This window comes from Pleuronectes platessa, chromosome 19 (assembly GCF_947347685.1).
Source record: "Pleuronectes platessa chromosome 19, fPlePla1.1, whole genome shotgun sequence".
In the NCBI taxonomy this organism is placed as follows: domain Eukaryota; kingdom Metazoa; phylum Chordata; class Actinopteri; order Pleuronectiformes; family Pleuronectidae; genus Pleuronectes; species Pleuronectes platessa.
The window spans coordinates 16,926,871-16,944,212 of NC_070644.1; the positions used below are offsets into that span (position 1 = coordinate 16,926,871).

At 44.1% G+C, this 17,342-nt stretch overlaps 1 protein-coding gene across 1 annotated transcript in view; it reads right to left on the reverse strand.

The window, feature by feature from the left end:
- Positions 1-2,426: 2,426 nt before the first annotated feature.
- grin3a (glutamate receptor, ionotropic, N-methyl-D-aspartate 3A) overlaps positions 2,427-17,342 on the reverse strand; it is a 35,768-nt gene continuing 20,852 nt past the window's right edge. Inside the window, exons 4-10 of the mRNA XM_053411459.1 lie at positions 16,812-17,195; positions 16,147-16,292; positions 13,252-13,367; positions 12,280-12,431; positions 8,425-8,586; positions 8,062-8,132; positions 2,427-2,970 (exon numbers count right to left, since the gene is read on the reverse strand). Coding sequence (XP_053267434.1) covers positions 2,427-2,970; positions 8,062-8,132; positions 8,425-8,586; positions 12,280-12,431; positions 13,252-13,367; positions 16,147-16,292; positions 16,812-17,195 — 1,575 coding nt within the window. The remainder of the gene's footprint in view (positions 2,971-8,061; positions 8,133-8,424; positions 8,587-12,279; positions 12,432-13,251; positions 13,368-16,146; positions 16,293-16,811; positions 17,196-17,342) is intronic.

Below are 17,342 nucleotides of genomic sequence, written 5' to 3' on the forward strand. Positions count from 1 at the left end.
AGAAACCTGATTCTTGCATCTTAGAGCAACTCAGGAGAAAAAGGCCTTCAAAGAGTCTCTGTGTGTGAGTATGAATCCACTCTGTCACATCCTGTGAGGCGGCTCCCTGCTCTCCACACCATGCCCGAGTCCAGACACACAAACTAAACCCAGACAAGAGATCAAACACGAGCGGAGATACGTAACAAAACCACAAAGCTCTTATTTAGGTTTTCTGTTGACGCATCCTGTTACGACTGAATCGACTCCGGTGATGTTTGTGCCACCGCCGAGCGAAGGTGCACGGACGCACACTTGCACTCGACACACACGCTGACACAATGGAAGCTGACGGCTCAGCCGGGGCCCTTGCTCTTTTGCTCCGTCAGGCATTCATTTCAGCTGTGACAGCCTGCGCTTGCAGACACACTGGCTAAATGGATAGGTGTTGCTTGTGTGCGAGTGTGTGTGTGTGTGTGCTGCAGTAGTATTTGACCATGCCGTGGGCCTCCCTGTCCAAATCGCTGTCCTCGAGCAACACGGGTGAAAAACGGTGCGACGACCAAAACCAGGTTTCCAGGTGGTGTCCTGGTTATGATCGGCTGCAGGGTGTTGTTTTTTTTTAAACGTAATGGAATCGTTTTCAATGACAGGAAATGACCAACTGCAGGTGAATAGCTATGCCCCCCCCCCCCCCCCCCCCCCACAAAATAAACATCCAGCAAATAGATCCAGCACGCGGTGTAATGTGATTGCTGTGCCCTGGCCGTCAGCCATCGTCCCCCTGGTTCCACTGACTCATCTTTGTCTGACTTACAAGGGCTCATTACCCATCAGTGGAGGCAAATAGCTTTAATCCTTAAAAAAAAAAAAGTGGTGATAGGCGTTGAAATCGTCAAGCCTCTGCTCTTCATTGGAGTTGCATTAACTTCCTTTCATTGCCAGAACAGAAAGAGTCGCTGCGTACCTACCTGTCCCCAGTTGTGGAGGCGTACTAATTAAAAACAGAATTAATCGGGCTCCACATTTGACCTTATATATATATATATATATATGTTCATCTTTGACCAAAGAAGAAAGGCTGCGATTCGATTAAGTGCAAAGAAGAGAGGTAATTTTTTTAATAACTCAACACATCCAAACCCAAACAGAAATGATGCAAGAGAACAGATCTCAGCACACAGGGACAGTTTCAGTGACTTCAGTTGTGAATTATTCATAGTTAGATAACCTGCCAGAGTTCAACGAGAGGTCTGTGTTTACATTAGACATATGATCTCTTATATTTGACAGTCGGGTTGTACCAGAAATGAACTGGCTCGACCAAAGACCACAGGTATCACAGTAAAAGCTTTGTTTTGCTTTGGTCCCTGATTAGAAAAGCTGTGGCTCCCTGTTCCTACCAACTTGTACCTTGTTACTTCTCCAGATCACATGTTGCTGGTCAAACTCTGACAGGTTGAATGATGCCTTATAGGTGCAGCTTGTTTGTAAAGTACTCGAGGTGCGTCCGTGAGTGAGGTGCAGGACAACATTATACAGTGACCCATAGATAAGGTTTTGTATAGACCACCACACGATGCCAACCAGAGGTGCTTGATGAATACAGAGGTGTCTTGCCATAACTTTATATCTCTTTCTTTTGTTTTTCTATTTTTGTAACAACAGCCCCACCAACCCTGAATGAACAGATCAGAAGTTAATGCCCTCATTGTCAAAGGCCAGGGACACTTACACGTCAATGGTAAAGTCAACCAATCACCAGTGGTTTGCCTCTTGACCACAGAAAGATAAAAGGTTTAAGCAAGACACGGGGACAGTAAGACTTAACTGGCCGGGTTCAACCACAGGTCATTTCCCACTCAATGAGTCTCGACGTAGGACTCAAGTGAATTAGCCCATTAAGCTTAAATACCAAAGTGTCTTCATATCTATGATCAAGGTATCATCACAGCAAGCAAATCTGTGCCCTTGAAGAGACAAAGCTTAGAGGGACGGGATGAAAGGGACAAACGTTGGAGGTGGAGAGGGGGATGGAATGGAAAAACCTGCGGGGGTTCTGGAAAAGGCTGAAAAGAAGGTGAAGACAATGGAGGAGAGGATGTAGAGAAGAGGATGGGGATGCACAACTCTTCAGCGACGAGCTGGTGAGAACAGATTTGGTTCGGGATCCCTGGTTCACCTTTGTTCAGTGCTTCTCGTCTTTTTAAAACACAAATCCCAGAGGTCAGGACATGTCTGAATGGAGATACAGATCCTGGGGAACATCTCAGTCCAGCGTTCAGGGGAACCCCAGAGCCTCGGGGAACATTTAACCTCCAGGAATCTGTGGAGGTCCCTACTCCAGAACTCAGGCGAGTGTCCGACTAACCCGCAAGAGGTTCTGGAATCTCGTCCCGTGTCTAATCGGGTTCCTCTTGGGGAAAAAAAATACAGAGGCAAAAGCTTCAGAACTCTGGGAGCGTGTTTGTGTGTTGGTTAGTCTGTTGGTGGGACTGGGTATACTGAACAAACTGGTTGGACTGGAGAGTGGAGGCCGGACTGGGTGCAGTCTGGTTTGCTTGCTGGTTTTCTGACTGGTATTGTTCTAGCTCCCTCTTCCTCCTCATGGCTGACTGCAGCTGCTGCTTGATGATGAGGATTTGACCCTCCAGTTCCGACAGCTCCTGCACCATAGGGTTCCGGCCCGCACTCAGGCCAGGGCCGCAGTCCACCGTGCCCAGGCCCCGGCACTGTGCCACCCCCTGGCCCGAGCCCCCCTGCCCGGGCCCCATCACTCGGCCCAACAGATCGGAGCGACCGTTAGATGTGGTCACTATGGGCATGTGTTTCTCCAGGAGGGGAAGAGAATGGTGAGGCAGGGGTGATGGGGGCGGTGGAGGAGGGTGTTCCAGGTCATTCTGCATCTCTTGTGTGAGGACCCGTCGCCTGTTGCAGTGGGACGACTCTGCAGGATTCCAGGACGCTGACTGGTTGTTTCCCTCGTTGCACCTAGAAATAAGACACACACAGAGAAGTGTATTATATATTCTATGCATGTTGACAAAGTGCACTGAGTCGGGACCCAACAATGAACAAGAAGTGAGGGGGGAAAAAAGTTCCCTAAACTGTTGTTATTGTTAAAATGCTCACGTCGAAATGATTGATTGATGCAACCATCATGATTATTCTCCAAGAAACGGTACAAATGTTCTGCTAAATGTGCCATTAAATGACAAATAACTACTTTGTGTGTCCTGACTGTTATTTTTCTGCAATTTTTTGTATATTCCATAAACAGTATTTTCAAGTAATGCTTGGTCCATCGCTGCAGACTTTAGTTTTAACCAGAATACGACCTTATCCTGTCAAAATAGGACAAGTTTTAATGTTGTGTCCTCAACTTGTGTTGCAATTGCTTTGTTGTGATTCCACCTCTGTTAATATCAGCAAAGCTAAGTCTTCTTCATTTGATGGTCATTGGCTCAAACATGACATTTAGCTGTATTGCTGTAAATGAAAAACTATTGTTGAAATATAATGCAAATAAACACAGGATTTTTGATTTTGTGGGTTTTAATGAATAAACCTCCACAAGCGGGTAAAAAGGACCTTGACTGTCGAGGCCTACAGGTGGAAATCAAACTCGTGTCCAATTAGTTTCCTCCAGCTCCAGTCGTGATCCCACCCACCTTCATCTTTAAGCTAATGAGCACCAGCAGCAGTAACATGGGCTGAGGGGGTGAGAGCGTCAGTGTGACACAACATCGTGAATGTCATGTTCTTATTCAGGATTAAACGCACATCAGCCGACGCTCAGGATCCAAACAAACCGTTCTCCTCACGCCAGCGAGCGACGGAGGAGCCGAGTGATTCACATCCTCTCTCCATTGTGCCGCGTTTGTCCTGCCGCCTCCTCAAATCATTTATTCTGCATAATCCGGTTTCACAGAAGCACCGAGAACCAGGAAGGAAAATATGTAAACTTTAAGCTACTTCACTCGAGTTTTAGAGTTAGACCAACTCGAGGTGGGAGCAGATGTGTCAGTTCATTTGAAGGCTTCGACCGTGAGATAAAAAGAAAACTAATTAAAAAAACTTAGACAGCGCTGTGAAAAGAAGAAGGACAGAAGAAAGTGGCATCTGCAACACGTGATTGGTTGTTACGTGAGGCTGGTAACAAGGTTAAGAGAGAGACAGGATTTAAGAAATGTTTGTTTGATTCTGAATAAAGTTATTACTGCAATGTTCTATATTCAATAGTAAAATATCAAAATTATGAGGTGTTTTGGTTGGTTTTGATTAAATGTAATATTCACAGTATGCACATTTACAGAGAGACAGACTAACTTAATGTAATCTTTATATTGCTCTTAAAAAATGTTTGATCTGAACTTATTTTTATTTTTTTTATCCTTATAATACAATTTATATTGAATAATATTCTTGTAACCCTCATATCTGATCATTTAAATAATGTTATATCTTTTACTTTATGCATTTATTACTTTGCTGTTTATGGATAAGGTTTATTATTATTGAGCAGAAAAATGAGCAGAAAATCTCCAATCACCAAGTCAAACAAGGCAGAAAACAAGAACATAAAATAATCTTTAAATCATATTTTCAGCTTTTGACACACGCGGCAGCTGTGCCAGCATCACGGCAGCCTTATTATACAAATGTATTTACATTATCTGTTAATAATTCTGCTGAGCGTGACCTCTGCTCACGTTTGTCACTTCGGCTAAATCCCTCCAACATTCACACCTCTCCGATTCCTCCACATCATTTCCAGATAAAGCTGCTCCGGCCGACTTCCAATTTGCAGGGATGACAGTTTCCTCTCATTAGGATATTCCAAAGGCTTAATTTACATTTTCATAAATATTGATTGGCTCCATATGCAGTTATGCACGTCCTTGGGACCAACGGCAAACCCACACTTGATAGATGCAAACCAAATACAGAATCCAAGGCTACCCAGAACTGGCAATAACTACACACACCTTTATTGCAGCTTATTTGCCACATTTTTAGAATTCAATTAGCAAAGTGTCACCGCTGACCGCTATGTCCCAGTCCATCTGTCAGTACAGATGTTGCCAGTGACAGTCAAAACAAGACGTGGATGTGGCTGCAGCGGTGTGAATAGGGAGGCTGTCCTTCAAAGAGCAGGACACAGGTGCAGCACACAGATAGGAACCCTGCTGAAGTGTCCTCAGGTCTCCAGCAGCTCTGGGCTACAGATTTGTGCAGCTTCTTAACTGACCTCTTCATCACCCTGTGTAAAAGTTCAGTCTTCTCATATTAAAAAATTGTTAAATATATAATTCGGAAGCTCTTATCTGATGTGAACACCTTAACACAGAGTTTGATACTTAACTAAGTAACAGAGTGTTTCAGGCTATCGCAGACATTTTGTCTACATACTAAAAAATGAAATATGGTTCCATTGTTAATATCTGGTGGACACAGGGCTGCAGTAGCACTGAAACCCAACGGACCTCTGGTGTATTTCCCCCCAAGCAGGAGGAAATCTGGTCCTATTTGAAAAACAGTTTGCAATAAACAGCAGGTTTCTGCAGGACCATGGATCTAGCACAGGAGGTAAAGTGGGTGAGTAGAGTGAGCCCACTAACCAGATGGTTAGAGGTTCAATCCCAGTCTCCCCCTTGTGTCGAAGTGGCCTCGGGCAAGATACTGAACCCCAACAGTTTGTATGTGTGAGTGGAAAAACTGTACTGTGAAGCTTTTTGAGTGAACATCACTGGAAAAACACTAAACAAACACAGTCTGTTTACCATGAACAATATGATGCTGATAAGTTCTGACTGGCAAACAACGTGCAGCCATGACACAGACGTGCTTTGACTGAGTATGATGAAGCAGGAGTGGATCATCTATCCTCATTACCACCGGCGTCCCTCACACGGCCTCAGCTCCATAATTATCACGTCTACTTAATCCCCACTTTGATTCCTCCACCTGTGTGTCCCCTCTGAGCGAGCGCTGCTAAGCAGGGATATTGGTGAAGCAGAGCGCTGCACCAATTTCTCATGGAGGGTTATAAAATCTTCCGCTCAGCAAAAGGTGGAGGGTTGTTTTGATCTCTCTTCTCTGTAAGAAATTAGTCCCCCCACTTCTGAAATGCTCATTCGATAAAGAGCAAGTTCCAGAGTGTTGATGAAAGTCCGGGGGGGGGGGGGGGGGATGACACACTCTGAATTGGTGTCGGAGTGACACTGAGGGTTTATGTAACTAATCTGAACTCATGCAACATTTGAAAAAGTCACAGAAACTGCCCCAAAAAGAAGCTTTTCCTGATTTTACCAAATCTCCGGCTCACCCGCCCGCTGTGCCGAACAATACTCCGGAACATCAGCGTGAGATTATTTCCCCCGACTGATAATTAGCTTCCAGCTGATTCGACCATTCTTCTCGGGTTCTGATTCAAGACGGAGCCTCTCATCCGACACCCGGCTGCTAATTGATGTCACTTCTTAGCCGGATCATTTGGCCGGTGGCCTGCTGTGAATGCCTGAGTCAGTTTGCAGTGTGAGTGGAGGCTACAGGTTAACATGTGATTCGTGTATTCGTAGTTGTGAAAAGTGTAGTTCTGAATAAAAGTTTCTAAGTATTTTAAGTGTTATTTCAGGTAGAGCATCTGTTTCACATTGTAGATGAGTTGATCAACCGTCAAGGAGTTAAATTTTTCTGATTTAAAGGAGGTGAGGTGTTTCCTGCTGACGGCTGAAGCTTCTCCTCTTCCTCCCACTGCACACAGACCAAGGCAGAATAACCCAGATGTGGCTGCGGTGATGTTTTTATAGGATCCTCAAGTTCAATCAAGCTGCACCAAAGTCAGATGAGGGTGAAGACATAACTCCTCAATGGAGCTTATTAAAACTTCAAACACAACTCAGTGTCATAAGAACTAAATCTTTGAGAATAGATAATTGTGACCTGTGCTCTAGGGGGCGATCAACACATTTTCACTTTTGATGGTGGTGGTGGTGGTTGGGGGGGGGGGGGGGGGGTCATGTCTTCCACACACACCTGATACACCCAGTTTCCTGTGTAGGCCCCATTCTTCAGTCCACTGGTGCAGAGGCCTTCACCTGGTCTGAACCCAGAGGTGAGTTTAATATCTCATTCATTACCACTGACACCTCATGGTTCGGCTCAGGTTGTTTATGCTGCTGTGGCTTCACTGTTTCAGTTTCATGACAAACATAAAATCTGTTTTCCAGTTTGCACTGTCTGTTTATTCACCTCAATGGGATATTTATTAATATATTTACAGGGTATGCACAACGTTTGTGTATTTGTTTGTAGTTTAATATTGTCTGAGCTCTTCTATTGTTTCTGTCTGGCACATTTTTTACCATGTTTTCACCTTTTATTTGAAATATGATTGATTCCAGTGTATAAACTGAACCAGTCTCTGGCTTATTAAACTCTCATGGTTTGAAGTGGCTTTGGGCTGTGTCTGATATATATTTCCCCTACTGGCCCACTTCAAAATGAATATATATAGTTTTCCTCCACAATTTATTAATTGAACTGTTTGATTCTTTAATGTTTGCATGGAATATCCCAGATCCTCAGAACACAGCTATAGCCGTGTTTTACTCAAACCTGGTTCCAGTTCTTCACTTTAGTCTAAGGATATTTCCCTGGTGTCGAGACGCTCTCAGTGTCTCTTCATATGTTCACCTGAGCGTGATCGATAGTATTGAGTCACATCTCACATGAGACTGGTTTTCTTAGCGTTCGAGGGGAAACTGCAACGCGCCTGTTGCATATTCAGGAAGGCAGATTCTAACGCCCCCCTGCTTATTAAGCAGTTAGCAGTCATTTTGTTTTGGGGGTTGGGGGGGGGGGGGGATTAGCTCTCTCAGCAGAATCCGCACAGCTCCTTGGATTCGTCGAGGCCTCCTCTGCCAAATCCAACTGTAAAACCATTTGCTGTAAATGGTCTTCGCAGGTAATTCTCACAGAAGCTGATAAGACCCTAGAAATTATCCAGGACAGCCTTATTTGGCCCGGAGATATTAAATTCACACAAAGCGGTGTTTTTTCCCGTGACGGTGACATTACCTCTTCTCTGGTTTGGTGACAGTCGGTAGTTTGTCGTCCGTGAAGACTGTGTTGAGGGCCCGGTGTAATCTCTGGAAAACAAGCAACACGTAGCTGTCAAAAGCTTACATGTAAATGCGTAAATAGAATGAATAAATGCGTAAATACTTTGTCAGTTTCTTTCTGATTATAAGGATATGTAAAGACTGTGTATGTGTGTGAGAAAGAGAGATAATGTTTGTGTCTATAAGTTTTGAATCAGTGCATGATGCTGCTGATGCTTTTATTTTGAAGTTTGGACTTTAACTTTTAGTGGAGCACTTTTATGTTCTTTAACAGTGATCAGTCCTCTGTGCTCGGCCCTGGTGTGACTTGGGTTCCTACCTGGCTCGTGTGCAGCCAGTACTTGAAGCGCGGCTCCTTGACCCTCGGGATCACCAGCTTGAACACGATGTGTTCTGCCACTGTGGTCACCAGAGACAAGGCCACGCCCACGCACAGCATCACAAACAGACCGGAGAAATGCTTGATGCCCATCTGCAGCGTCTGGAGGGAGAGAGACACGAGAGTTTTCAGATTTCGACCCATTGTCTTTAATGGGGGAGTAGAACTGTTTACTGGTAAAGCAGGGACGTAACCAGACAAAAGAAAGTAACACTGGAAAACTGATAAACTTGATTATTAGTTTTAAATTGTCATCAAACTGGGGCTGGACGATGTGGCCAAAAATTCTCTAGAGATAAAGAAACGTCATGTCAGTCAATATTCATAATTTATAAGGACAAATGTCACATTTTCATAAGTTTAAAGACAAATTTTCACCCCATGGTTTGTGTATTTTCCTGTAGAACATACTCGCACACAACACAGCAGTTCAAGCTCAATGGATCCACGATGGCAATGACGCTGAAATGTGCAGGAGTCTTATTTGTGTTTGTACTGTAATAAAAATAATAGAGAACAATACTGGGCCGCAGCCTTATCTTCCAGAAGCAGATGTTTCCCATGGCAGGAGCTTTAAGTTCCTGTCTGCAGAATGACTTCCAGAGCAAACAGGGATGATAACACTACTGTTATTGTATTATTATAATTTTTTGCCATGATGTGTGAACCTAGTGGCACGTTCACCACAGTCACAGACATTGTTTATAAAAATAACAATTATATTTTGAAAACCGTTTCCGTCAGAGGAAAAGCTGCACCGAATTACCAATGTAAGGTGTTGTGGTGTTTTTTAAAACTGAGGCTGTAAAGTCTTTCTCTTGAAATGGATGATGAGACTTTGGATTCTGAAAAATTGGTTTTTGTTTACGAGATTAGCTGGATTTGCTCATTTCCATCTCCTCTCCCTATAGATCTAACAAGGCAAACTGTGATAAAGTATAATTACCTGTCTCCAATACTTACAGTGTCTTATAGAAACTGACCGTAGAACAAATAATACACAGTGGCAATTAGCTTGAAAAACGCATTAAAGTAGAGTTACGTCCAATTAATATGTATAGCACTGATTCGGACAAGGCATTGGACGACTAGTTTGTCCATATGTGAATTCAAAAATTCTAAATCTAAGTTATGAGACACGTTTCTCGGACGTATAAATCAAAAGTTTCCCCTTAAATTGCTGACATTTCAACAATATGTTCCGTCTCCTTCTCAAATCCGGCTTCGAAGAAAGACCCCCCCCCCCCGCAGCCTTGTCCTCTGGGATATCACACTTCTCTCTGATATTATGATTCTGTCCTTCTGTTCTGAATGCACCACTCACAGAAACCTGTTTATCAGTCTACAGGTGGAGTCATCTCCGAGTGTAATATCACACTTTTCATAACCGACCGCTTGCTGCTTGTTACTGCAGACGCACAGAGTCTCTCACTCTTTCTTACTGCAGAGTCGGTGTCACGACGGCGGCCGCTGCAGCGATTGCATTATAAAGTCGTGTCGGGATGGAATACATGATGGATTCCAGACGTCATGGCAGCATTGTGGCGTTGGCGAGCTCGGGCGGTAATGACATTTCGCAGAGTGGTAGCTGATGATTCGTGGGAAGTTGTGCAGATGTTAGTAGCATGTGATCGCTGGAGAACACAAACTGTATTGAGATAGGAAATAAATTACATTACAGTTGTTTAATTTCATTTTTGCAACACACACACACTCCCCATCTCTTTAGTTAATTGGTTAATTGAGGGAAATCTGCAGTGAATTCTTGAATAAATCCCACAACACACCTCTGATCACAGTGATGTCACGTTTGGCTCTTTTAATGACGGCTAATTGGATAAAATGTGATTTATTGGTATTGATTGTATTATTCTGAATGGGATCAACTCCTCTGAGGGGTGACAGAGAGCTGGCTCTGTGCCAGCAGAGGTTGGCTGCCTCGCTGAAACCAATCCATCACATTTTTTCTTTTCTTTTCTTCCTCATCTTTTCAGGATCGGCTGCTGCTGCTGCCGGTGTAGCAGTCAGTCATCGGAATAACAGATCGCCCAAAAGGAAAAAAATGCTGAGCAGGACTAAAGCGAGCCAACCTTGTCAGTAACTCATATCCTGCTTTTATCACATGAATTTCCCGGTCATGTCCACCAGTGTTCATTCTGACAGCTCGTTTTACCAAGTATTCGACTACATGTGCAACACTTTTGTTGGACTTTCTATGTGACAAGGAAGTGTGTGTGTGTGTGGGTTCCTCTTCCATTTCTATTCAAGAGCCCGGATCTTTAGGATGAGAGCAGGACTTGATTGATTTCACCTTCAGATTTAGTTTTGCTTGCACTCGAAACCCTGCGCTTACACTCAAATAGTGTTGTGCTTGTGCGTAGATTTGCTCTGATTTGTGTTTTGTTGCTTGCACAAATTTGGAGTAACTAAATAGCTTCGGAATGTCAACACCGCTTTGATACATCGTTATTGAGCTTATCATCCCTACTTCACGTACATACAGTAGGTTCATGGAAGAAGTGCAAGGATTAGAGCTGGAGCACAGGAAATCTATCAAAGCAACACAATATCTGAGGGCAAGTGCACAGTTTGAGCACAAGAGGAGCAGCTACAGTCTCTCAAGAGAGGAAAAAAAAAACGGATAGGTGTTAGGACCAATTTAAATTTATATTATGATGCACATTCAATCGACTCCTAGTATCTGTCACATGAGAAATAAGAGTAAGCACAGACGTCATACTGTGATTTCTGCAAGGCAGTCATCTTGATGGAGAGTAAAACTACACAATACATGAAGCAATATACCTGGTGAGCAGCTTTCTCTGCCATCGCTACTGTCACGATGCTGCAAAATGAAATGTACCTGGAGCCGTTTAAACGTCTGCAGCTGTGGGACTGCATCTACAAGCTCGTCTGGTTACACAATGGAAAAATGATTCACTTCAAACTGTGGACCTGCGATGAAGCACTTCTGTTGCTCTTATGAGCCTCATAAGTTGGTGATTTACATTTATGTGCCGGGTACTTGGACGACGCTGCCATTCAGCGGCACACACCATGAGTGCTTCCTAATTAGATGGGGGTTATATTGCCTGTCACACCGTAGCTAAGAAAATAAATAATAGAGGGAGTAAAAGTAAAACCACGGGAAGAGCACGGGCCAGAGGAGGGGACGCGAATTTACTTCTCAACTCGCGTTTGAAAGTGGAGAGTTAGCTTTCTGCGCTGAGCTCAGAGACACTTTTGGGGATTTCAAAGTCACAGCTGGGTGGAGAGATGGCCGGGCTGCTCGGAGAGCTGAGTGCTTTGTAGCAGCAGTACAGCTTGGACCACGGGGCCCGGAGTGCTTAGGACGGATGTGACGAGGACACAGCTTGGTTAGAAGCTGGGGGGGGGGGGGGGGGGTCAGGGGCCAGGCCTTGAATTAGTAGGGAGCAATTACTGTACATAGAGGGTTGTGCAGGCGGAAAGTAGAGCCAGAAAAACGACGAGTCCTTGGTGTTTGAAGGGCTTTGCACAATAGACCTCCATCATTGAAGATAGCTTGGACATGAAAGCTTCTTCTATTCTATTATGAAACATTTGAAGAAACCAGAAGTGCAATCTTTCTACTAATTGGTGACAAATCTCATTTTTTGAAAGGCTCCACTTGTTACTTTTATAGTTGAATCACATTCAAGGGCGATAATGGAAAAAACAAGATGTTGTCAAAACCTCGACACCCTCTGCAGTGTCTCCATCAACAGAAAGAATACATTAGCCTGTGACGTGTGTAGCGTGTGGTGCTGCTCCTACCTCGGTCACAGCAAAGCTGCGCTTCCCGCAGGGCACAACCTTGTACCATTTGTCATGCAGTGTGTCCATGAAGCCGTCTGACTTGTACTGACTCACAAGCTCCGAGAAGTTGGAGGTGAGGGGGGAGTTCTGCGGGAGGCCAATGCCGTAGCCTGCCGGTGGACACACAAAACCAAACAGTAAAGACTCTTCAGCAGCGATTCCTCTGTTACAACATGCACTGCAGCTGGTTTACTGCTGTGCACAAGAAAGGCGATTCCTGCCAAAAGAAGCTGTTTGAAAAAAAGTGTCAGTGTATCAGGGAGTTTCGCAGCATGCCCAGAAAGTGTGACAGACTCCGCAATGGCCAATTACAGAAGTAACTGGCCTTGGAAGGAAGCGCACGGATTGATTTGAATTGCATCCTGCAGGCTTAAGAGGTGCATTAAGTAATTAACAACAATGCAGGAATCTGGGACTGTGGTGGCCTGTAATGGAAGCTTCCACCACGGGGAACGTTTTCACAGGGAGAAGAAGAGGATGCTCGCTAAATGGATCAGACATTTAACAGTCGGCAGGGGAGACCTGTCGGCTTTTGAAAGAAAGCAGAAGATTAACTGACCTGCAAATGTTGAGTGAGTGATATTGTTAAAAACGCTCACGGTAAGTTGTTCTGCAAAAAGACTTCTTCGAATCAGGACTAAAACATATTTGCAATGCCAGAAATCAGACTATAGTTTCAGCTTTATTTAAATAAACATGTAGAGTTTCACCCTAATGCTTGATAAAGAAACTAGTCTGACTTTAAACCATGTACAGCCAATGGAAGCTGGAGTCTTGGCCCTGATATCTGCGGTTTCCAGCCAAAGGCTCATTCGTCATCAATAGTCGATAGGCCCTATGGTTACCGATACCCTATTCATCAGCAAGATACATATTGAATATCATTATGGATCATAAATGAGTAAATGATGAGAAGCTCTCAGGCGTTACCTTCGATGGCAAAGGGTTTTCCAACTGTCAGTGTCTTGCACTCTGCGTCGATGGACACCTCGTAGTCCAGCAGAGCTTTGTCCATGATGAACGCGTCCAGCCTCTGAGGGTCGGCCCTGGAACAAGACACAATCACAGTGCAGTGCGAGTGCAACACAAAGACACACACTCCACCACATGCAATCCAGATCCAAACTAACGCTGGAGATTTAGTTGCATAATCTGATGTCCTGCTATTTACAAAAAACAACTTTTCAGGTAAATAGAGGGTCTTTTATGTTGTCTTCAAACTATTGTAATGATGAAAAAGAGGCTTTGACCTGAGCGACCTTGTAAATGAAATGAAAATCAGATCCCACGTCACACATCGCTGTGACAAATATAACCACAGCGCTAACACAAATCGTACCTTCCGGGAATGAGCCACAGAGACACGCACACAGTTTCAAACAACCCCTCTCAAGCTCACATGAAAAATTAACCTTTAACACCCCCGAGACTTAAACTTAAAAGAACCTGTGCTTACTGCCTCTCTTTCCCTCCTGGGCTGCTTCTCCTAACGTTTCCTTTGCTTCTGTCCTCACATCACTCGTTTCTGTGTTTGTTTGATTTTATGCTTTTCTCTTCATCATCACGTATTGAAGACGACTCGACTCAACATAAGGGAAACTGAAAGCGTTGGATGAATTGTTGTGCTCTGCGGCAGTGGGCCATTTTACAGGACACTTTCAGACGGGCACTTTGCAACAATAACAGGAAAATTAGATGCAAATGATTCAGTGAATTTCTCTTCTCAATATTTCTCCTCGTCTGAACCTCATGTTTCTCAGTCTCTCGTTTTCCTCCTGATCTTCTCGTATGTCATTTAAATTCCTGACAGTTTTTTGGCCAATTTATTCATAGTCTTCTCTCCCTTCACAGCGGAGCCTGTGTTCAGAGGTGAGATATTAATTCACAACGCTGCAAGGATCACTAACCAACAACAAAAAATGTCCTGACTGCCTGAAAGGCTACAAAGAATCTTATTTCACGATATACTCTTGCATATTTAGTTTGTTATCAAGGACGTATTTTAAGTCTTTATCTTCTACCCACGAGCTCGATGCTCGTTATCACAGCTCGAAGGAGCGAGCAGCTTCTGACCTTGGTCTTTCCACCGAGTATCGACCTGACTGTGTTTTGGTATTTTATGATCTGCACCGGTACCCTGACATCAACCGATTTACGAATGTGATTAAAAACGCTTAGCTTTCTGCATCATCTTCCTGCTGCAATGCTTGACAAATCAGTGAATGTGTGTATCAGCATCCCGACTGCATGAATTGAAAATGCCAAATATGACAGGGACACGATTCTGTAGCGCTGCCGTACTTTATACCAAGCGATGCAGGACGCAGCAGCTCCATTACTCTATAAATCCTTTGGAGTTGATCGGGGGGAAGTCTTCATCATGAAGTGAGACCCGTATGAAGCCGGGTTGAAAACGCTCCATAGTAAATTTAGCTTTGTGTTCAAGACTGAGCTGTGGTGTGAGAAACTCTACGATGGAATATAAGAGCGGAGCTTCCTCCAATATCTCCTACTCCACTTTAATGCGAAAGACAAAACACTAGAAGAGAGTTGACTGAATCCTGATGATGCACCAGTCAGCACTCTTTCTCCAAATGCTCTAATTATCCAGCAGTTGAAGTTAGTTAGTTGTAGCTGGTATTAATTGCTGTCGTGAACTTTTTAACTTCAAATCCATGATGTTTTTGAACTCAGTGAGATTACCTCATTTATAATAAGGCTTTAGAATATAATTGATTGAATGAAACCCCATCTTGGTTAAGTGTTAAAACTAGTTAAAACAAGTATAACATTTGAAATCTAACATGTCTAATAAAACATTTGTCCCATGTTGCAGTCAAAACTATAGAAGTCAACTAGAAGTGCGTAGAGTGAGCAGATACCTCCACATACAAAGGTTTGTGGTGATCCATCCAGTAATTTGGGCGTAGTCCTGCTAACTAACAAACCCAGTTGAAACATTATCTCCTAGGAGAAGGTAAATATTTACCAGAATAAGGATTTGAGCTCATATAAAACTATGAATTGATTTGAGTCTGATTCACATGCTACATGTGGTTCTCTGTATGATAAAGTAAGTGATAAATAAAGCCGGGTCCCTCTGGGGAGTGAAGTGCAGAGTACTCAAAGTGGCGCGGGGCTCCACTTGTTTGATGTCTTGTTCTCTTATGGTAATTTCCCAAAGATGACACTTCTCCTCTAATCAGCAATTTTACAAGCTCAGTAACAAAACCCTGTTTGATCCATTCAAATTGTGTCCTAACCAGCCTAGACCAGCATTCCAGCTGCCTGCTCTCACTATGCACTTGCTTGGGCTCCAAAGGGGGGATGCCAGTTGAATGTTGAAGCAGCTTAGGGAGGATGACAGCCATGGCAGAGGAAGGAGGAGGCTGAGATCTGAATGGGAACAGGCAGAGTTGCAGCAGAGAGGATGCATTTTTTTTGCCAACCTAATTTTCACTATGTGCAACTTAAAACAAAAATGAAAGATCTCAAAATGACGAGAGATCATTTGTGCAACCAGAGAGAAGATGGTTTTTAGGGGAAAGGTGACAGCGAGAGAAAACTGTTTCACAGATTCCCACAGAGTCTGATTCTATCTGTGGCGGCGGCCAGTGGGTGCTGAGCAAATCGATGCTCACAGCTTTACCATGAAGCAACGGAACAAGACACTTTATGTTATTATGAAAACTGTCAGAAAAGTTTTGGTTCATTACGCGACTCTGGCGAAACAAATTAGACTGCAGCTTGCCAATCGCACAATTAATGAGAAAATCAGCTTAGACGAGTTTAGCGTATCGGTGTATATATAAACTGTCATCTTACTTGAGCTGATGGATGCCGCCTGGCGTGGCCGGGACATTGTATCTCCTCATGTACTCGTGCATCTCGGGGAAACTTTTCTTGAGGTAGTCCTCCGCGCTGCTTTCCCTCACCGTGGCGAATCGGAATCCCTGAGAGGGATGGTGCAACTGCAGGAAAGAAGAGAGAAAGTGAGGTGCTTCTTCTAAAACGCTCTGGACAAGCATTTAATATTGATCAATGGCTCGACTTCTTCTACTGTTCTGGCCGGTTCCTCGTATTTTCAGTCGGTGTTAGATTCCCGATAGACTGGAGACTAATTTCTTTCCTTTCACCCAACTCTCAATATCCCTGCACTCTTGTGATTCAGAGAGTCGGTGAGTGGGAGAAAATAATTAATTACCTTACCCCACTTGCCCTTACAGGGGCGGTTTAATTAAAGGATATATTTTCTGTCTGATGAATCCCACACAGTGAGAAGAGCACGGAGGTATAAAGGCTCATTAATGCTCAACATTAGATACGTATATGGATATGAACAGCGCCTTTTGTCTGTACTCTGGAGTAAATTTCTTCCATATCTATGAAAACTTTGATATAAAATAATCAAAACTGCAGTTCTTAAAAAATAAGGGAATTGAGAAGTTTTTTTAAGGCCTTTTAATCTTGCACCTTTCTGACTTTTGTACCTTTGGGTCGTGAATCCCTGACAGTTGTTCGTAGGTCTTCTCCCCGACCATGACAGCAGCCAGGTTGGCGGTGTACGTGGACAGACAGAACAGACAGAAGATGGCCCAGAGGTTCATCAGCAGCCGGCCCGTCCAGCACTTGGGCGTCTTGATGGCCACGGTTCGCCCGAACAGGATAGCGTAGCACACGTTGAGCGCCGAGGAGAAGGAGAACACCCGGTGGCGGTTGCGTCCTCGCGGCGTCAGGCCGAACGGGCTGTGCCACTCGTACAGGGTGAGGAAGACGGCGGTGACGTGGAGGGAGACGAAGATGCCGAGCCACATGGACCAGTGGAGGGGCCACATGAAGGCCCCGATGGGTGCGGCTGTGTCACGAGTGCGAACCTGGGCGGGGGGGGGGCAAAGGAGTGAAAACCTTACCTGCTACAAACAGTAATAACATAGTGTAGGGTTAAAGATGGATAGAAAGATGGATGATAGATGGATACTTTATTAAATTTAGATCATCCAGTAGCTTATACACTTAAAAAC